This window comes from Galleria mellonella, unplaced genomic scaffold (genome assembly GCF_026898425.1).
Source record: "Galleria mellonella isolate WM207_F2 unplaced genomic scaffold, CSIRO_AGI_GalMel_v1 utg121, whole genome shotgun sequence".
NCBI lineage: Eukaryota > Metazoa > Arthropoda > Insecta > Lepidoptera > Pyralidae > Galleria > Galleria mellonella.
Genome location: NW_026441983.1, coordinates 446326 through 467611, shown reverse-complemented (window position 1 = coordinate 467611; position 21286 = coordinate 446326). Strand labels below are relative to the sequence as shown.

General features: G+C 42.6%; 2 protein-coding genes across 3 annotated transcripts; one reads left to right on the top strand and one right to left on the bottom strand.

Moving 5' to 3' along the window:
- Positions 1 to 1550: 1550 nt before the first annotated feature.
- On the bottom strand, positions 1551 to 9958 carry LOC113521099 (transmembrane emp24 domain-containing protein 5-like). Its single transcript, XM_026906532.3, has 6 exons — positions 9625 to 9958; positions 8629 to 8805; positions 7815 to 7890; positions 6730 to 6883; positions 5500 to 5557; positions 1551 to 4403 (listed from the first exon to the last, which is right to left on the bottom strand). The coding sequence occupies exons 1-6, from the start codon at positions 9763 to 9765 to the stop codon at positions 4323 to 4325; spliced, it is 687 nt and encodes a 228-aa protein (XP_026762333.2). The 5' UTR covers positions 9766 to 9958; the 3' UTR covers positions 1551 to 4322.
- A 673-nt stretch (positions 9959 to 10631) lies between these two features.
- On the top strand, positions 10632 to 20457 carry LOC113521100 (suppressor of fused homolog). 2 transcript variants are annotated; one of them, XM_052899625.1, is made up of 12 exons: positions 10632 to 10901; positions 11971 to 12073; positions 13003 to 13095; positions 13696 to 13871; positions 14295 to 14437; positions 14809 to 14894; positions 15849 to 16005; positions 16431 to 16557; positions 17049 to 17122; positions 17974 to 18071; positions 19174 to 19315; positions 20212 to 20457. In XM_052899625.1, the coding sequence occupies exons 1-12, from the start codon at positions 10763 to 10765 to the stop codon at positions 20404 to 20406; spliced, it is 1533 nt and encodes a 510-aa protein (XP_052755585.1). In that variant the 5' UTR covers positions 10632 to 10762; the 3' UTR covers positions 20407 to 20457. The 2 variants fall into 2 exon arrangements, with proteins under 2 accessions (XP_052755585.1, XP_052755588.1); XM_052899628.1 differs by having other exon boundaries at positions 10633 to 10901; positions 16431 to 16551.
- Positions 20458 to 21286: the final 829 nt, after the last annotated feature.

The window sequence follows — 21286 nt, the reverse complement described above, 5'->3', positions numbered from 1 at the left end:
ATACAGCACATTTTTACAACCATCTTTTGAACGTGACAAATGGTTTGCAGCTCCAGACGCTGTCCTTGTTTGAACGACTGTTGGTCCTATAACCAACTCGCTCTTTATTTCATGATCCTCGTACAGTTTTATAAGATTATCTTTTTCCTTGCCTGAACATGTGCGGTGGCCTACTGCTGACTGCTCAGTTGCGTCAACACACTCCGACTTTACAACTCCAGCTCCGTCTACTCCATACTGAAGGACATCAAGTTCACTCGTCTCTTGTTCAGTGTTACAACTCTCATACTGTTTTGTTGGTGGCTGACTGTCTTCACCAGAGAATATGTTTATATGTGCCGTTTCCTCAGTGGCAACACACTCTGTCTTCACAACTCCAGTTATATCTACATCGTACTCGATGATTTCTTGTTTAATCGATTGTTTCAGCACTGTGTCTTCTTCTGTTCTGGACTCTGGAGACTTTTTGTAAAATATGGGGAGGATCTCTTGTTTAATTCTGCAACAGACATGTGCACCAGCCCCTGGTACAATGACTGCATCAGTATCCGACTGTGGCTCCCGAGCTTCCTGCTTGACACGCACGGCGGTCACATCCGGCTGGCTCGCCGTTTTTTCTTGGCTTGCACTTTCAGAATGCATCTCGACTGCTGGCCTTGCAAATGCATTAAATATTACCAATATGTTGCCAAATGCATAATTGGAAACATCAGCTTTTATTGCCGTGCACAAAACATAAAGCCAAGTATGCTTCTACTATATTTCAATAATTCTATGTCATTGTTTTTCTAGAACTACCCTCACTTTTATATTAAAAGCTATTATTATGTAGGGTACTAAGATATAGTCTGTCATTACGTGGAGTACAGTGTTCACAATAAAAAAAATCATTACCAGTGGGAGACTTTGTACAAACGTCGTTTGCTTGGCCACCTCTATCACATTCGTGTTTCCACCGTGAAGCAGTTGTGTTTGCATAGCTGTGTTTCGGTTTGAAGGGTGGGATGTGGCGTGAATTTACAGGGTACAGAGGAATAACACTTGAGTCCTCAGGAATGGCAACGCATGAAGGGTATCATGGACGAAACAGTATATTCTCGTTATTTACATGCTGTTATTGCATGTTGTTGTTACGTGCTAAATTCCATATGTATTCATCACGATTTACCAAATGACCTGCTTTTTCATCCTCACCTATCATCTCTCACTGATGCCCCCCCACTGTATACCGATAGCGTAATCGGGGTTACCATTCCATTATCATCCATTAAAAAGACCCCCTCTTATGGAATAAAGGATCAAGAAAAATGAAGGACGTTAGATATATAGTTTGTTTTATATTATATAGAACATTATTATTTATAAAAAAATATTGCATGCCAAGCGTCCCAGCATCCTCCGCTGAATTAGCAATGTATTATATTGTTCGCCTTGCCACCGTCCACTGGACTAGTGGTCGCGATCCACCCCTGGTGTAGTCTTCGACAGTCTGTATGGATATCCGTTAAAGGAGATAAAAGGATGGTGAAATATTAAATTAATAAAATAAATTTTGAATTATAAAATATTATAATTATAACTGTTTTGTGCAAAATTTCAATATAAATAATGATATAATTATTAACAATTTTCAAATTCTAAGATGGATTTGTACTGAAAAGGGGTCCCGTGCTAAAAGTTTGGGACTCCTTGTATTTGTCTTGGAAAATACATATCATACAATCCGAAATCTAATATTGTAACTCCAATTTTAAACATTACTACGGCGAATCTACCATTAAATGAAATTAGAAATTTCGTATTTACGTTCGTACTTGAACTAAGAACAAGGAATTAAATTGAACGAGTGATAAAATTGTCAATTCATAGCAGGCTAGTGTATAAAAAATGTTGGCCGTATAACCCCACCAAATACAGATACAACCTGCTCGCATACTGTCTACATAAACTGTGTCCAATATATAATCTAGTAATGTAACATTTGTCATTGACAAATAATTGACATATCAAACATTGTCTATACACTAGCCTGCTACGAATTGAGAGAAATAGCAACTGATGGTGTATCTTTCGTCCTCTTTTTACTAATTATATTTGCATAAGAAGAAAGGAGGCAACCGTATGATTTACAGTTTTTATTTTATCATTCCTTCTATGTAATTCCTTGTTCTTAGTACTGAAATCGGCCCAACAAATGGGACTTAATATTTTATTCGTACTAAATCCAATAGTAATAGTTCAGAATAACGATTTTTTATTATTTTTAAAAAGTATGTATGTATTATGTAGTTTTAACATTGTAAGTAGGTCAAAATTAAGGTTGCTATCCGTCCAAGTTACCCCGGATTTGTCCTAGTTTAGAGGGCATCCATATTGCGTCCGGGCGAGGCGTATTTTACAGTCTTTTGGGCGTAATTCTGTTTTGTTAGGTACATTTAAAATTATAATAAATCATGACTAAATTAAATTTTTAAGTATGTAAATACATAAAAAAGTAATTTTTAACATTTTCAACTGTTTTTTATTATACTATATAAAAAAAAATACCGTAGATATGCCCGCGTTCTGGGCTCTTAAATCTCTGGGTTTCACGCGTCTTGTCCTGTTTGGCACATTTTAGAGATGGCAACCCCAGACAAAATCCACCTTAGCTCACAAAAACATTATTTAACGTCCGTAAATTTATTGTATAATTGCGTCGTTGCTGCTCGGCAAGCTGAAACATGAACGCTCTTAAGTCCTAATCTAATAATGACATTTTTAAAGACTTATCCCTTACTCCCCCCCCTCATGTAACGCGCCGTAATTCTTCTGTAGCCCTTCCCCTTCCCTAAAAGTTACGTAACACCCAAGCAACCATTACTAGCTAAAAATGACAATACTGACGAATACTGGCAACGACTACAAAATAAAAATGGCGACTCAGAGTAAAACGTATAAAAAAACATGATATATTGCAAGCAAATATCTAACCGCGTAGAGGTGGGGGGAAAGGGATTGTTAGTAATGGAGACTGAGAATCCCATTGCTAGCAATATACCCAACCAGGTCGACCTCCTCGCGGTTCTCCCTGGAAACTAACATGGTTAATTCCTGATGAATTCATCATGATGTGCTAACTGGCCTGTTTTCATTCTCACCTATCACCCTTCACTGGTGCTCCGCCAGCGTATCCCGTTAGCGCAGGCGGGGTTACCGTACCATTTTCACCCAGCAAAAAAAAACCGCCTAGAGGTCGACCTGACACGGACCTGATTTTGTTAACAATGGGGTTTTAGATTTCCATTACTACCAATTCCCCCCCCCCCCCTGAATATACCATCATCCTCTTATCAGCCTTTAACTGTCCACTGCTGAACATAAATCTCCCCCTTTGGGGGGATTTTGCCCGCAGTCAGCACCCTTGGCAGACGAATTTACAACTGCAGCTGGACTTCGGAGATGTTTCAAGAGGGACGCTGCTGCCCGTCCCTCGCCGTCCCTTAGTCGCCTTACGACACCCACGGGGAAGGAAGGGGTGGCCTATTCTACGCCGGGACCACACGGCTATCATTCCCCTCAATATACCATATTTTTTTATAATATTAAAGATTTTTTTTTAAACGCAGTTGGTTAATTAATAAAGCTTTCGGTTTCTCTTCTATTGACAATTTATTTACAAAAAAAAATTATGCCTATCATTTGCTATGTCCATATTACAAGCTTTACTTGATTTGAACTGTATAGATCATCTACAATAACACGGCACGCTCCTCCAAAGGGATTGTTAACAATGGAGTTTAACAGCCCCATTGCTAGCAATATGCCCTATTAGGTCAACCTCCACGTGGTTCCCCCTGGAAACCACCGTGAACAATTCTCGTTGAATTCGTCACGATGGGCTAACTGACCTGCTTCATCCTCACCTATCATCATTCACTGGTGTATACCGACAGCGCGGGTGGGGTTACCATTCCACTGTTACCCATTAAAAAAAAGACCCCAATATGGAAAATCAAAGTATAGGACGACCCTCCACTAGATGGAGTAACGACTTCAAATGCATTGCAGGAAGCTAGTGGATGCAGGTGGCTCAGGACTGTTCCTTATGGCAGTCTATGGGGGAGACCAATGTTCAGCTGATATCGGAACAAATATTTTCAAGGTTTCCACCAGGGAATTCAACCCTCCCCTGTCTGTGTACGGGCGCACGCGGTGGAGGGGACAGTTTGGGGGAGTGGGGGGGGGGGTACCGTGTTAAAGTGGACACTTATACACTTGACACAGATTTACTTGACTTATCACTATTGTTATTTACAATCATTATAAAAAAATCTTTGGCATCATTGCGAACTGAAGCTCGGTATGAATCTCTTGTAGCTGATGCTGTGTTTATCTTCAAATAAACTCCTCACGAAGTACACCTGCAACGGAAGAAAAATATTTTACAACACACGGGGCAAACGAGCACGCGGCTCACCTGGTGGTAAGTGACTACCGCCGCCCATGATCACCCACAACACCAAAGGCATTGCAGGTGTGCTGCCGGCCTTTTAAAAAGGAATATACTCTTTTCTTGAAGGTTATGTTGTCGTATCGGTTCGGAAATACCGCTGCTGGGAGTTGATTCCAAAGAGTGGTTGTGCGTGGGAGAAAGTGCCTTGAAAAACGCACGGTGGAGGACCGCCACCCGTCCAGATGGTTGGAATGAAATTTTAGTTTATGGCGAGATTGTTTTATTTATTTATTTATTAATACTTTATTGTACACAAAAATTACTTTAATAAAATATATATATATATATATATATATATATATATATATATATATATATATATATATATATATATATATATATATATATATATATAAATAAAGCTGTACAGCAGGCGAGCATCACCCTGTAACAGTTCTCTTGCAGCGCACCCTGAGTGGTAAGGAGCGTTGATTACCAGCAGGCGGTGCGCGTACAGTGATAGGAGGGAACAGTATAGTTGTTACTATTAAGAAATAATAAATTATGTTTACCTAATTACAAATTAACTTACATTCAAAATACACATGTAGATGTGGGCTTGAAGACATATATGATGATAATGGCATGGTAACCCCGCCCGCGCTATCGGTATACACCGGCGGGGCACCAGGAGGGATGATAGGTGAGGATGAAGCAGGTCAATTAGCCCAACGTAACAAATTCACTAATGTTTTTCAGAAGGAACCACGAGGAGGTCGACTTGGTTGGGTATATTGCCAGCAATAGGATTCTCAGTCTCCATTACTAACAATCCCTTTCCCCCAGGCAGGTCAGTTAACCCATCGTGAAAAATTCAATGATAAATTAGTCACGGTGGTTTCCAGGGGGAACCGTGTGGAGGGAAGACCACAAATTCATTACAGGGAGTCAGTGGATGCAGGTGGCTCGAGAGCTTTCCTTATGGTAGGTCTATGATGGAGTCCTACGTCCAGTGAACAATTAACAGCTGAATGGTGATGATGATGAAGAAATAGCAAACATACCTGAGTGATACCGACGAGCAGCATCAATATAATCTGCCCTATTGACCACGTCAGCACCCTGGAATGTAAACAGAAATCATATTATTTGGGGCAAAATATTTATTAGTTAAGGGGCCAAACGGCCCCGTTGCTAGCAATACACGTCAGGTGACCTCCACAGGGGAGAACCTTGGAAACAATAGTAGTTAATCCCTGGTCAATTTAGTATGATGGGTTACCAGAGGGAGACTTTGTACAAAAGTCGTTTGCTTGCCCACCTCTGTCCCATTCGTGTTTCTACCGTGAAGCAGTTGTGTTTGCATGGCTGTGTTTCGGTTTGAAGGGTGGGATATGACAGTGAATTTATTGAGTACAGAGGAATAACGCCTGAGTCCTCAGGAATGGCAACGCATGGGCGAAACAGTATACTCTGTTATGTCCACGGTACTGCTCATGTCTATAGGCGACGGTTACCACTTTCCATCAGGCGGGCCGTCAGCTTGTTTGCCATTCTAAGTTGTATAAAAAAACCAACCTGCCTTCCTCCTAACTTTAGTGGTGATCTATCTTCGAGTGTTGGCAGTCACACACATACTAATGGGAGCGGAATGGGGGGAAGGGATTGTTAATAATTGAACAGTTAGTCCCTACTGCTACCAATGTACCCTATCAGGTCGACCTCCACGCGGTTCTCCCTTTAAACTGTCGTGACCAATTATTGTTGAATTCGTCACGATGGGCTAACTGACCTGTTTCATCCTCACCTATCATGTTTCCCTGGTATTCCGCCGGTGTATACCGTCAGCGCAGGCGGGGTTACCATTCCATTATCATTCATTAAAATGGTAGCAAAATTAAATGAAATAATTTTAATAAAATAACCAGTGTATTTCTCTTGTGTGCCATCTCATAACTCTGAGATAGAGAGATTTATAAAGCGATTTGAAAAAAACTTTATTTATATTTCAAATGTCCACTTCTGTACACAGGCCTGTCCCTTGAGGGGCTTTGCCAGTCGTTGGCACACTTGGCAGGCGGATTTGCAATCAAGCTTTAGAGATACTTTAAGAGGGACGCTGCTGCCCATCCCTCGCCCTCCTCAGTCGTCTCTTACGACACCCACGGGAAAGGAAGGGGCGGCCCATTCTATGCCGGGACCACGCGGCCAAAATACATACATACACGTATTATAAAATCCATCTGGGATTGGCAACCGCCATAATATAATACACAATAGGTCTCCTTATTTACCTGGAGCACATGTCCTCGGCGAGGTTCCGGTCGCGCGCCTCGTGCGCCGAGTGCAGCTCCTGCAGCCGCCGCGCGGTAGACACGTTGTCGCGCACCCGCGACACTGACTCCGATATGTCGCGGACGCGCATCATGTACGTCTCAGCCGCGTTGCCTACAAGTATCATTACTTCTTGGGTACAGTACCTCACCGAAGACGACATAGCACCCTTAGGTCTTTTCGGTTTAGAGGTTTCTTCAGGGTCTGCGACGCGCGCGTAATACTTCTGGTATTGCAGGCGTTTATAGGCTACGGTAACCGCTTACCATCAGATGAGCCGTATGCTGGTTTACCACCTTGGAAAAAAAAGAGGTCGGATCTCCACTATTTTCTAAATTTGTTCAACCGTTAACTGTCCCCTGCTGGACATAAGTCTTCCCTTTGGGGGGTTTTGCCCGTAGTTGCCACACTTGGCAAGCGGATTGGCAACTGCATGCAGGGTTTAGAGAAGGTTTAAGAGGTACGCTGCTGCCAATCCCTCGCCCAAAACACAAACTTTATGTTAAAAGTACATGATACATACTGTAATAATAATACAGTAATACATAATGTACATAATTTATTCTCAAAGTGGGCAGTAGACAAAATAAGTTTGGGAACCCCTGCCTTATAGGATAACTTCATGGTCCGTCCGTCTGTCAAGACACTACCTTTCTGTTTTTCGACTCATGAAATCCACGCCTACGAAGTAGCCGGCGAAAAATCAATACATACATACATATCTGTCACGCCTGTCTCCCATTAAGGTAGGCAGAAACAATGGAACGCCAAATGCTTCGATTCAAACAAACCTCTTTCGCTTCCTCCACATTCATCAATCTTTCCATACACGCTCGCCGGTTACGGGTACTTTTAATTTGGCCCTTCTTCAGCACGTCGCCTATTTGGTCGACATACGTCCGTCTAGGGCGGCCCCTACCGACATCTCCATTCATTCTTGCTCGATAAATCACTTTCGTAATTCTTCTTTCATTCATCCTCTCGAAATAGCCGAACCAACGCAGCATTCCCTCGTGAAAAGTGAGCTATATTATAAAACACTCACCTAACTCCATTTCTCTGTCGTCATCATAATCCTTCTCTTGTGTATCCTCGGTGTCAATCATCAGGTCGAAGAACACCTGCAGAAGACAAGAATACTTCTCAGTAATGATATAACTGCATCAAACTGCTTGCCGTCGACAGGAAATCCATCCTCACACGCTTAAACCGAATTTTTTTTTTTATATAGAACTTACAATGGCAAACAAGCTGACGTCCCACCTGATGGAGTGGTAACTGTTACCTATAAACATGAGCAGTACTGTGGACATAACAGAGTATACTATTTCACCCATGATACCCCCCCCCCTGCGTTGCCATTCCTGAGGACTCAGGTGTTATTCCTCTATACCCTGTAAATTCACTACCATATCACACCCTTCAAACCGAAACACAGCTGGGCAAACATAACTGCTTCACAGTAAAAACATGAATGAGACAGAGGTGCCCAAGCAAAATTACTTAATTTAACTTAATAATAACTTTATTGCATAACCATGATTTTAACAAACTCAGCACTGGAAATTACAGTAAAAGTAGATACGAATTCATTTGTACATTTGGATCAGTTTAAATATCTGTGTCTGAACTAGGTTATAAAACCTGTATCTCAGACAACAGCGCTCAACCCTCATTACATAGTATAATGTTAGTTCAGCTAAATTTTTAGTGCTACATATAGAATATTGATTTTATATAAAGTTAGTATATCTAATTATAACAATTGGCAATAATGAAAATTGTGAAAAACTTTTTCTTCTCTTTCTCCTTCTACTCCTTCTGATAAAATAAAATAAATTAACTGTGGTTTAACTAACCGTTTTCTGGCTGAATGTGCTAAATGTGTTGTCAAAACAGAATCTGTAGTCACCGTCGAGGGTGGCCGTGTACCGGTGAGAGTTCTCCGGTTTTTTGTAATCCGCCACAATGACTAGGCCAGCGGGATCAGCCATCTGGAATGACACGTCCAGCTCTCCATGTGTGGCATCTATCACCTGGAACAGACATGATCTAATTTAAAAGTTCTTTTTACTTCTATATAATTTCTGTAACATTCCACAGTTGTATATCAATAATTTTGTGTTAATGTTAATCTAGAACTACCCTCACTTTTATAATTTTTTATGGAAAAGTTATTATTAAATTGAGTATTGATATATAGTTTGTTGTTACATAGATTAAAGTGTTTACAATAAAAACGTAATTACGAGAGGGAGACTTTGTACAAAAGTCGTTTGCTTGGGTACCTCTGTCCCATTCGTGTTTCTATCGTGAAGCAGTTGTGTTTGCATGGCTGTGTTTCGGTTTGAAGGGTGGGATATGGCGGTGGGATTACAGGGCACAGAGGAATAACAACTGAGTCATTAAGAATAGCAAAGCATAGGGGTATCATAGGTGAAACAGTAATGTCCATGGTACTGCTTATGTCTATAGGTGCCTTTTTGCCACTATATATATTGCTGGTTCTATAGAAATTATAATTAAAAATTAAAAACAATTACATAAAATGTGCAGCCAGGATAGGTCGCTATATTAATATACAGGAAGGAGTTTATTGATAATGGGGTTTAATACACCTATAGCTATATCAACTATCAGGCTGATCTCCACAGTTCCACCTGGAAACCGAAGTGGTTGATTATTGATGAATTCGCACTATGGATGGCCTATTCTGCTTTCATCCTAGTCTCTTACTTGAACCTCACCGGGTCACAAGCTAAGCTACCATTTCACCTTCACTCATTTAAAAGAAAATTCAATAATTATCGTCAAAGTATAAAGGTTATTTTTTGAAAAAATAAACAAGTAGGTACCTGATACTCTATGTCGATTACTTCGTTAGGTGAAACTTTCTGGAAGAAACAATCCATTTTTCCGGCTTGCACTGTAAAAGTCATATCTTTTTCAAACGCAAAAACAACACTAAATATCGTAGATAAGAAAATGTACCGCATTTTAAATAATACTTCCGGTAACGCGTTATCCCTGTGCCGTACAGTAAAAAAAAAGGAACGACAGAAGTTATATTTAGCGAGCGCAACGGTTATTTATATTTATATTTAGAATAAATCGTAAGAGAAAAATGTAACTGGTAAAAATAAACAAACGAAACGAAATCGAAGAACCACCAACGAATGAATCGAAATCCAAAAATGACAATGACAGTTAATTTTTTTATCTTTTGACCGTAGAAAGAGTACTTGTACCAAAAGTACTATCCTTAATCTGTGTATATATCAGTTTTTTTTGCCTGATAAAGTGAATTAAGCCGATATAACTATACTTTGATCTTAGCCAAAAAGATAAAAATCAATAAAACGGATACAGCCTACACTAACATAGTTTTCTTTTTATTGTGTTGATATTCGCACAAAAATTTCGGCATTTTGTAATTCCTTGTTCTTAACATTGGCTACAGCAAACTATCATAAACTAAATTCAAAATAATTTAGATTTGAATCTATTATAAACTAGTTAACACCACAAACTTCGTATTGTCGAAACATTCGATTCTTTATTTTTTTAGTTTTTTTTAAAACGACGCGACGGGGCAGCTAGAAAACTATTCTATTAAGAATTAGTTTATATTTCTTTTTAGACTAAAGATTTTATTGTGATATCAAATTTAGAGGAGAGGTGTTACAAAAACAGATAAAATTTATTTTTTATTGTAATTGACAACAATTAAATATTTATGTATGTTAATTATAAATTAAATATAGGTAAACATGGATACTAACAAGTATGGAAACAACAACATTAATTCTTACGCCACAGATAAATAATCTAGCAAAATATTTCCAGTGACCACAGATTAATTAAAAGTATAAAAACAAAAAGTGGCTATAACTTCCTTCTTCACTGACGTATCAACAAAAGTTATAGTTTTAATTTTCTCCATTTCTTCATTCTATTCTTCGTAATGTGTTCCTAAACGAGTATTAATTTAAAATGTCTGGTGCGAGCGGGTCGGGTGGCTCCGGCGTGGTCCGCAACAGCGCATTGTCATTTGTTGCGCCGGCGCAACCTTCACCTGACCAAGATGTTCCGAGTAATCTGCAGGACACATCTAAAGAACAAACGGGACAAGGTATATTTATTACTAGCTTTTGCCCGCGACTTATTCCTTGTTACTGGGATCTAAAAGTCTTTAAACAAAATTATAAAATACTCTGCCACATTTTTACATGGGTTTCCTAGAAACATTTCTGGTTAAATCTTGTTGAATTCATTGTGATGTGTCAACTGACTTGCTTTCATCCTTACCACACTGGTACTCCATTCTTTTTTTTATTGGATGAAAATTGAATGGTAACCCCGCCTGCACTAACGGGATACGCTGGCAGGGCACCACTGAAGGGTGATAGATGAGGATGAAATCAGGTCAGTTAGCCCATCATGATGAATTCATCAGGAATTAATCATGATAGTTTCCAGGGGGAACCGCGAGGAGGTTGACCTGGTTGGGTATATTTCTAATAATGTAATTCTCAGTCTCCATTACTAACAATCCCTTTCCCTATAAAGAAGATACTCCAATATATATCAAAAACTTCTTTGTTCTGCTCATAATTCTGTGATTGATTACAAAATAGGTATAGGCAAAAAAAACTTAAAAAATATATTTCACCAGAGGCAGACTTTGTACAAAAGTCGTTAGCTTTGGTACCTCTGTCCCATTTGTGTTTCAACCCTGAAGCAGTTGTGTTTGCATAGCTGTGTTTCGGTTTGAAGGGTGGGATATGGTGTGAATTTACAGGGTACAGAGGAATAACACCCGAGTCCTCAGGAATGGCAATGCATGGGGGGTATCAAAGGGTGAAACAGTATACTCTGTTATGTCCATGGTACTGCTCATGTCTATAGGTGACGGTTACCACTTTCCCTCAGGTGGGCCTTCAGCTTGTTTGCCATTCTAAGTTGTATAAAAAAAAAAAGTCAAGTATTTATTTTTCGATAATGAATCTGCATGTGTATATATTCTTTATTACACTTGTAAATTACATTGTTAATGTATTTATAAACGTTGTGAGCAAGGGTGGACTTGTCTCTGACAGAGATCTCTTCTAGTCAACCCGATACAGTTAGAAAGCATGTTGTTAGTGGGCAGCTAAAGTACACGAGTGCTGTACATACAACTATGACTTTCATGTTTCCAGACTGCCTCGTACCAGCCGGCCTCAAAGCGTTGTGCGATGCATGTGCCAAGGTGTATCCCGACCAGCCCAACCCTCTGCAGGTCACCACGAGACTCAAATACTGGTATGCCATGTAATCAGTCAAATAAAGTAATAACTAAGTCTTTTACCCATTCTTCTCAGCTGAATTTGCACCATAAACTGGGTAAATTTATAATAAGGAAGGATGTCATGGGCGAAACAGTATGCTCTGTTATGTCCATGGTACTGCTCATGTCTATAGGCGATGGTTACCACTTACCATCAAGTGGGCCGTCAGAGGGAGACTTTGTACAAAAGTCGATTGCTTGGGTACCTCTGTCCCATTCGTGTTTCAACCGTGAAGCAATTGTGTTTGCATGGCTGTGTTTCGGTTTGAAGGGTGGGATATGGCGTGAATTTACTGGGTACAGAAGAATAACATCTGATTCCATTCCTAAGAATGGCAACGCATGGTAACAGTATACTCTGTTATGTCCGTGGTACTGCTCATGTCTATAGGCGAGGGTTACCACTTTCCATCAGGTGGGCCGTCAGCTTGTTTGCCATTCTAAGTTGTATAAAATAAATACTAACACATAATATGAAGGACCTAAATCTGTAATAAAACTTATTATTATTAATAATGGGCAGTCTTATTGCTAAACACCAATCTCTACCAGATAACCTCGGGGGGAAAGGGATTGTTAGTAATGGAGACTGAGAATCCCATTGCTAGCAATATAACCAACCAGGTCGACCTCGTGTTTCCCCCTGGAAACTATCATGGTTAATTCCTGATGAATTCATCATGATGGGCTAACTGGCCTGTTTTCATTCTCATCTATCACCCTTCACTGGTGCTCCGCCGGCGTATCCCGTTAGCGCAGGCGGGGTTACCGTACCATTTTCCACCATCAAAACCAGATAACCTCAGGATGGAGAGGATTTAAAGTTGCCTCTAGTTTAGGGGTAACAGTAGAAAAGTAATTGCTATGTCAACCAAACACTTATTCTATAAAAAAAATCTTGCAGGCTGGGCGGCCAAGATCCCCTGGACTACATCAGCATGTACTGGAACCCGGGAAGTCCTGATGAACACATACCACCGCACTGGCATTATATTAGGTACCATTATCGTTAAGCCTTCCACTGTCCATTGCTGAACATAGGGCTCTCTAAGAGGGTTTTGCCAGTGGTTGCCACGCTTGGCAAGCGGATTGGCAACTACAGTTAGACTTTGGTGATGTTTTAAGAGGGACGCTGCTGCCCATCCCTCGCCCTCCCTTAGTCGCCTCTTACGACAGTTACAGGAAAGGAAGGTATGGTCCATTCTATGCCCAGACCACACAGCATTATTAGGTATTAAATTTTTTTTTTTTTGAGATATTTATTTTCAATGTACCTAGTATTGACAATATGACCGATTGTAATGCGTCATTTCTTTAAGCCGATCTCTAAAATTGAAATTTCAACTTGATATCACCGCTCAATTTGACAGGGTATATTGCTAGCAATGTGACTGGTAGACCCAGGCCTGCTAGAGAAGGGTCTCTAGTCCCCAATACTAGCAATTCCTTTCCGAGGGGGAAGGGATTGTTAGTAATGCGGACTACCAGTCCCATTGCTAGCAATATACCCCGTCAGGTCGACCTCCACATGGTCCCCCCTGGAATCTTCAAATTCAGAACGATGGCTTGCTAAATTCCAAGTGTATCCATCATCCAGTTTCGGTCTGTCGGACCTGCACGGCGACGGGCGCGTGCACCCGGCCGGCTGGCAGGCGGCGGCCGGCTACGGGCTGGAGCTGACGCTGCGGCTGGCCGCGCCGCCGCCGCCCGCCGCGCCGCCGCTGTGGCCCGCCGCGCTGCTGCAGGCGCTGGCCAGATACGTGTTCGCCACCGGTCAGTCCCTCATACATTGTATAATACGTGCATATATATAAGGTACTGAAGGATATTTTGGATACCAGAGTTGCTTTGGTACCTCTGTCCTATTCATGTTTCTACCGTGAAGCAGTTGTGTTTGCATGGCTGTGTTTCGGTTTGAAGGGTGCGATATGGCGTGAATTTATTGGGTATAGAGGAATAACACCTGAGTCCTCAGGAATGGCAACGCATGGGGGGTATCATGGGCGAAACAGTATACTCTGTTATGTCCACGGTACTGCTCATGTCTATAGGCGACGGTTACCACTTTCCATCAAGTGGGCCGTCAGCTTGTTTGCCATTCTAAGTTGTATAAAAAAAATATATTGCAAAGAGTGGGACAGCGGTACCCAAGGAGACAGTTCTTCACGATCATAATGTAAACTTCATACTGTGCAGGTAACAAATTCTACGCGGGCGACCACATCTCGTGGCACGCGCCGCTGGACGGCGGCGGCTCGCGGCTGCGACATCTGCTGGTGGCGCAGGACCCGCAGCTGCCGCCCACCGATGGACCCTTCGGCACCGTCAACTTCCTACAGGTGTAGTTTTTTCACTATCTCTTCCCCGCGACTTCGTCCGCTATATGTGAACTCCGGGACAAAAATTAATCCGGATGGATCAGAGATTTTTTTTTAATGGATGATAATGGAATGGTAACCCCGCCCGTGCTATTGGTATACGCTGGCGGGGCACCAGTGAGGGGTGATAGGTGAGGATGAAAGCAGGGTGTTGTGATGGGTTGTTAGGATGCTGCTGTTAGGATGGGCTAACTGACCTGTCTTTTCATCCTCACCTATCATCCCTCACTGGTGCCCCGCCAGTGTATACTGTTAGAGTAAGCGGGGTTACCATTCCATTATCATACATTATATATATATATATATATATATATAATAAAACCTGTGTCCAGTTGGTGGGGTGCACTGGTCGCGAGCTGCGAGCGGCACAGCGAGGCTCCGGGTTCGATGTCTTGAAGCTGATCAGCGAGGACCACAGGTCAGAATCCTATAACACCATGTTCCCCACAGCTTTGTACGCTTGGGTTTTGAAGGTGGACAACGAATTCTGGATGGTATATTAACATGAAACCTGTACCAGTTTTGTGCAACTTAGAATGGCAAACAAGCTGACGGTCCACCTGATGGTAAGTGGTAACCGTCGCCTATACACATGAGCAGTACCGTAGACATAACAGAGTGTACTGTTTCGTCCATGATACCTCCCCACGTGTTGCCATTCCTGAGGACTCAGGTGTTATTCCTCTGTACCATGTAAATTCACGCCATATCCCACCCTTCAAACCGAAATACAGCCATGCAAACACAACTGCTTCATGGTAGAAACACCATGAATAGGACAGAGGTGGCCAAGCAAACGACTTTTGTACAAAGTCTCCCTCTGATATAGTTATACCTTTAGGTACAAAACTGTGAGAACTATATTCCATTTGATGCAGTAGGTTATGCATGAATTCAGAACAAATATACAGACAGACAGAAACATTATCTGAAAAAATATTGTTATGGCTTCTAAGGGGATCCTTCAAAAAGGGCATGTTAAGGTTTCTTCAGGGTCAGCGAAACGCTCGTGACACCCCTAGTGTTGCAGGCGTTCATAGGCTACAGTGAGCGTTTACCATCAGACGGGCTATACGCTAGTTTCTTACCATTATGGTATAAAACAATCATAATAATATATGTGGTATGTGGTATGTGTGTATGTGTGTGTGCGCACGCGCGCGTGTGTATGTGCGTGTGTGTGTGTGTGTGTGTGTGTGTGTGTGTGTGTGTGTGTGTCTGTGTGTGTGTGTGTGTGCGTGTCTGTGTGTGTGTGTGTGTCTGTATGTGGTGTGAGTGTATATATATATACACATATATATATACAGACATGATCTAGTTAATTTTTTTTTTATATTAGTGAGGTTCTTCCAGCGCTTTATATGTTATGCAGGTGTGGAGACCCCTGGCTAGTCACGAGGGTCTCGCGACGTGCCTCCGCCAGCGGACTGAAGGGCAGGAGCAAAGGGAGCGACAAGGAAGCCGCACACCTCGCGGGGGTGACCGCGCGGCTACGGTGGCATCCCTGGACGCCCACACCGAGCGCACAGGTCCGTCTTGCAGAATTTATTTGTCAGAATAGTGTGCCAACTGGCCTGCTTTCAGCCTCAACTGTCATGATTCCCTGGTATCTCGTCAGCGTATACCGTTTTTTTTATAGGTGATAATGAAATAGTAACCCCGATCGCGCTATCGGTATACACCGGCGGGGCACCAGTGAAGGATGATAGGTGAGGATGAAACAGTTCAGTTAGCCCATCGTGACGAATTCAACGAGAATTGTTTACAATGGTTTCCAGGGGAAACCACGCGGAAGTCGACCTGATAGGTAGCTGATTGCTAGCAATGGGGCTGTCAAACTCCATTGCTAACAATCTCTTCCCCCCAGCATATACCGTTAGCGCGGGCGGGGTTACCATTCCATTATCATCCACTAAACTAGTGTCCCAATATTAATATATCCATTGACTTGCAGCCAAGCGAGGGTGTGGAGCCGACGTCCCCGTCCCAGCTGTCCCCGAGCGTGGAACAGCAGATCAAGGACACGCTACAGCGGGGTCTCACCACTATGAACACCGACCGCACCGGACCCGAAGGTGAAGGTAACATTCCAGCTGTTAAATGTCCACTGAATACAGGCCTCATAGATTTTTATGCAACTTAGAATGGCAAACAAGCTGACGGCCCACCTGATGGAAAGTGGTAATCGTCGCCTATAGACATGAGCAGTACCGTGGACATAACAGAGCATACTGTTTCGCACATGATATACCCCCCATGCGTTGCCATTCCTGAGGACTAGGGTGTTTTTAATGGGTGATAATGGAATGGTAACCCCGCCTGCGCTATCGGTATACACTGGCGGAGTACCAGAGAAACATGATAGGTGAGGATGAAAAGGCAGGTCAGTTAGCCCATCGTGACGAATTCCACTATAAATTAGTCATGATGGTTTCCAAGGGAAACTCTGTGGAGATCGTAAGGTATATTGATAGCAATGGGAACTAACTTCCCCATTACTAACGATCCCTTCCCCCCGGACTGAGGTGCTATGCCCCTGTACCCTGTAATTTCGTTAATAACTTGGTTGCAGGCCACATGTCGACCGACAGTTTCGAGATGTCGAGCATCGAGCGCGCCCTACCGCACGTACCGGAACTAATGCAGGTGATTAATGCATCTCATACAATTTTTAACCGATTTCAAAGAGGTGGTACTCAACTCGACTGTATTTTTTTTTGTATATTTGTTACTAATATGTTCTAAATACATGATATTACGAACTAAAACTTACTGTGTGTCTTATATTCGCGTATGGAGTCGGCTAAGCCGTCGCACGTCGACCCATTGGGATCTTTTGTGCTTCCCCCTGCCTTATACCATCATTTCATAGATCCTATGTGTTACCCTAACGATATCCCGCGGTTTAAGATACCTGTAGTCCTCTGGCTCCGGATAAGCCGTTCCCAGTAGACTCATACGCATACTTGCCAACGAATCGCAGTTGCATATCAAGTGTTCCATGGATTCCATAACCTGAGCGTTCGTGGGAGGAAACATCTTTGAAACAGCGCTGTATGCGACCATCTAGGACGCCACAAACAATAGTATCATCCCAACTATCTGGAAGACTGGTGGTCTTCCACCGTGCGTTTTTCAAGGCACTTTCTTCCACGCACAACCACTCTACGGAATCAACTTCCAGCAGCGGTATTTCCGAACCGATACGACATCGTGACCTGCAAGAAAAGAGCATATTCCTTTTTAAAAGGCCGGCAGCACACCTGCAATGCCGTTGGTGTTGTGAGTGATCATGGGCGACGGTAGTCACTTACCATCAGGTGAGCCGCATGCTCGTTTGCCCCCTGTGTTGTAAAAAAAGGCTTGTAGGCTTTGAGGGTGAAGTCCCTGTCGATGGCGAGCCGTACGATGATAGAAGGTGGCCGTGGGCAGCCCGAATCCAGCAATAGAATCGTAAAAGACGGTACAGACTTAAGATGATTTCCATTCTATTCCAGGGTTCCTGGCAAAGCGAGGATGATGCCGTGGAGTACCTGGACGGAGTGCATTTAATACTGAACCCTGAAGGTGCCAGCTTGTTGCCGCTAGCTATTGAGTGAGTTAATACCAACTGGCGATCTTGATTCATTATTTTAAACGAAAATTCTGTAAAATGGTACCGATTCTGAGGCGTTATTTTATCTCTCAAGTCACCGCGTGGTCCCGGCATAGAACAGGCCACCCCTTCCTTTCCTGTGGCTGTCGTAAGAGGGGACTAAGGGACGGCGAGGGACGGGCAGCAGCGTCCCTCTTAAAACATCTCTAAAGCCTGCGGTTGCCAATTCACCTGCCAAGCGTAGCAACTATTGACAAAATTGTCCAAGGCCTATCTTATATATAAAATTCTTGTGTCGCGGTGTTTGTTACCAAACTCCTCTGAAACTGCTTTACTGATTTTCATGAAATTTTGTGCGCATATCGAGTAGGTCTGAGAATCGGCCAACATCTATTTTTTATACCCCTCAATGATAAGGGTGACCCACCACAAAAATTTTTTTTTGTATTTTGTAGATAATTTTTTTTATTTTTATTTTATTATAATTTAGCATTGAAAAATACATACAACTTTAAATTTTCATCGTTTTACGATCAACCCCTGTATTTTAATTGCGATTTTTATATTTCGCAATAAGTGGTAAAACAACGTTTAACGGGGTCAGCTAGTGTTGATGTAAAAACTTTAATAAAAAATTAAATATCTTTATTTAATGGGTAAAATCCTATATCTATATGTTGACTTCTTCTGGCCATTGGTGATCACCCATTGCAATGTCGTCCATACCAGTCGAATATCTACCTATATATTCATTACAAGCTGGTAATACCAGAGGGAGACTTTGTACAAAAGTCGTTTGCTTGGCCACCTCTGTCACATTCGTGTTTCTACCGTGAAGCAGTTGTGTTTGCATGGCTGTGTTTCAGTTTGAAGGGTGGGATATGGCAGTGAATTTACACGGTACAGAAGAATAACACCTGAGTCCTCAGGAATGGCAACGCATGAGGGGTATCATGGGCGAAACGGTATACTCTGTTATGTCCACGGTACTGCTCATGTGTATAGGCGACGGTTACCACTTTCCATCAGGTGGGCCGTCAGCTTGTTTGCCATTCTAAGTTGTATAAATAAAAATAATACTAAGAATGTTGTGTGGCGGCAGCGGGCGCGTGGCGCACGGGCGGCACTTCACATACCGCGGCGCGGTCGGCGCGGGCGGCGCGGCCACGCTGCTGGCGCCGGCCGTCGGCGGCGCGCTCACGTCGCCTGCGCGGCCTTACGCATGCCGCGCCACCTGGCTGCAGGTACGCACAACCACCACCAGACATCACATCGACACTCTCCCTCATACGGCTGCATTACTACATATATATATGTATATATGGTGGACAAAACAAATAGGCTATTTACAGATACACGAACTTAAGATCGCTCACACATTCCAGTACGTTGTCTGCGACAGCTGCCACCTTTTATAGTTTTAAGTCTCAGTACAACTAGGATCCTCCCACCGTATACCCGTCCAGGCTAAATTAAGTATCTTACTGCCCACCTCCTTTGCAGAGAGAAAAGGGATAGTTAGCAATGGAGTTTGACAGCCCCATTGCTAGTAATATGCCCTATTAGGTTAACCTCCACGTGGTTCCCCCTGGAAACCGTCGTGAACAATTCTTGTTGAATTCGTCACAATTGGCTAACTGACCTGCTTCGTCCTCACCTATCATCCTTCACTGGTGCCCCGCTGGTGTATACCGATAGCGCGGGCAGGGTTACCATTCCATTATCACCCACTAAAAATTGGTTGGCAATGGGGGCAAAGGGATTGTTAGTAATGCAAGCTATTAGTTCTATTGCTTACTGTGATTCATGTGGGTATACTGAGATTTTTATAATAATTATATTTGGCGGGTAACAGCTCTTGACTACAAATAGAAGTGATCCGATCCAGGTGTGTTTCATTTCTCTCCGTCATATTAATACCTAGAGGCGATAAATAACTATCAAATAGCAATGCACCCAATCAGGTAGACCTTCTGCCGGTTCCCCCTGGAAACCATCTTGATTGTTTTTTTATGAATTCATTACTTATGTTCTAACTAATCTTTCTATCATGTGTCCCTGGTACTCCACCAGCGTATACCGTTAGTGCAGGCGGGGTTACCATTCCATTATCGTTCATTAAAAAAAAATGTCATTCCAGATATTAATACCAAAAGACCTGGCGGAGGACATGTCGCGGCAAGTGGCGGGGCTGTCGGCCCTGGCGGACACCGACTCGGAGTCGGACAGCGGGGACGAGTGCAAGCGAGACAGCGCGCCAGCCCTACCTCTTACTCTAACGTGGCATAAACACAAGCTGAAGATATCCGTGGTGCACGACCACGACTTGTTGTAATAGAAATAATTAAAGAAATAATAATAAAGCATAAGATAAGACATTTACAAACCGGGTTTTTTTTTTATACAACTTAGAATGGCAAACAAGCTGACGGCCCACCTGATGGAAAGTGGTAACCGTCGCCTATAGACGTGAGCAGTACCGTGGACATAACAGAGTATACTGTTTCGCACATGATACCCCCCACGCGTTGCCATTCCTGAGGACTCGGGTGTTGTTCCTCTGTACCGTGTAAATTCACGTCATATCCCACCCTTCAAACCGAAACACAGCCATGCAAACAACTGCTTCACGGTAGAAACACGAATGGGACAGAGGTGGCCAAGTAAACGACTTTTGTACAAAGTCTCCCTCTGGTGAAAAATTTCTAATTGACACTCCTTTCCAGTTTGGGTTTGATGGAAGCATGGGTGTAGATCAGCCTGTCAGAAAACCGGGGCTACCATTCCATTATTGTGCATAAAAAAAAAAGAATCGCTGAATTGAAAGGAAATATGGAAATCGTATTTGCTTAATTATTATTCTCTGCAACTTTAATGTATCTATGGTATTATTATAAATTGTTCATTGTACTCAAAAAGTTGTCAGAAATAAATAAATAAACATTGTCTAATGCTACTATGCGTCGTCGTGTGGTCCTGACATAAAATGGGCTACCCCTTGCTAACTGCAGTTGCCAGGGGGGAAAGGGATTGTTAGTAATGGAGACTGAGAATCCCATTGCTAGTAATATACCCAACCAGGTCGACCTCGTGTTTCCTCCTGGAAACTATCATGGTTAATTCCTGATGAATTCATCATGATGGACTAACTGGCCAGTTTTCATTCTCATCTATCACCCTTCACTGGTGCTCCGCCAGCGTATCCCATTAGCGCA

Excerpts from the sequence above, each read along its gene's own strand:
- LOC113521099 (XM_026906532.3), bottom strand. The coding sequence starts at position 9,765 with ATGCGGTACATTTTCTTATCTACGATATTTAGTGTTGTTTTTGCGTTT. Across the intron at positions 8,806-9,624 it reads TAATCGACATAGAGTATCAG|GTGATAGATGCCACACATGG; the intron begins GTACCTACTTGT and ends TGTCTGTTCCAG. Across the intron at positions 7,891-8,628 it reads GCACATTCAGCCAGAAAACG|GTGTTCTTCGACCTGATGAT; the intron begins GTTAGTTAAACC and ends TGTCTTCTGCAG.
- LOC113521100 (XM_052899625.1), top strand. The coding sequence starts at position 10,763 with ATGTCTGGTGCGAGCGGGTCGGGTGGCTCCGGCGTGGTCCGCAACAGC. Across the intron at positions 12,074-13,002 it reads ACCACGAGACTCAAATACTG|GCTGGGCGGCCAAGATCCCC; the intron begins GTATGCCATGTA and ends AAAATCTTGCAG. Across the intron at positions 14,895-15,848 it reads CTGATCAGCGAGGACCACAG|GTGTGGAGACCCCTGGCTAG; the intron begins GTCAGAATCCTA and ends TATGTTATGCAG.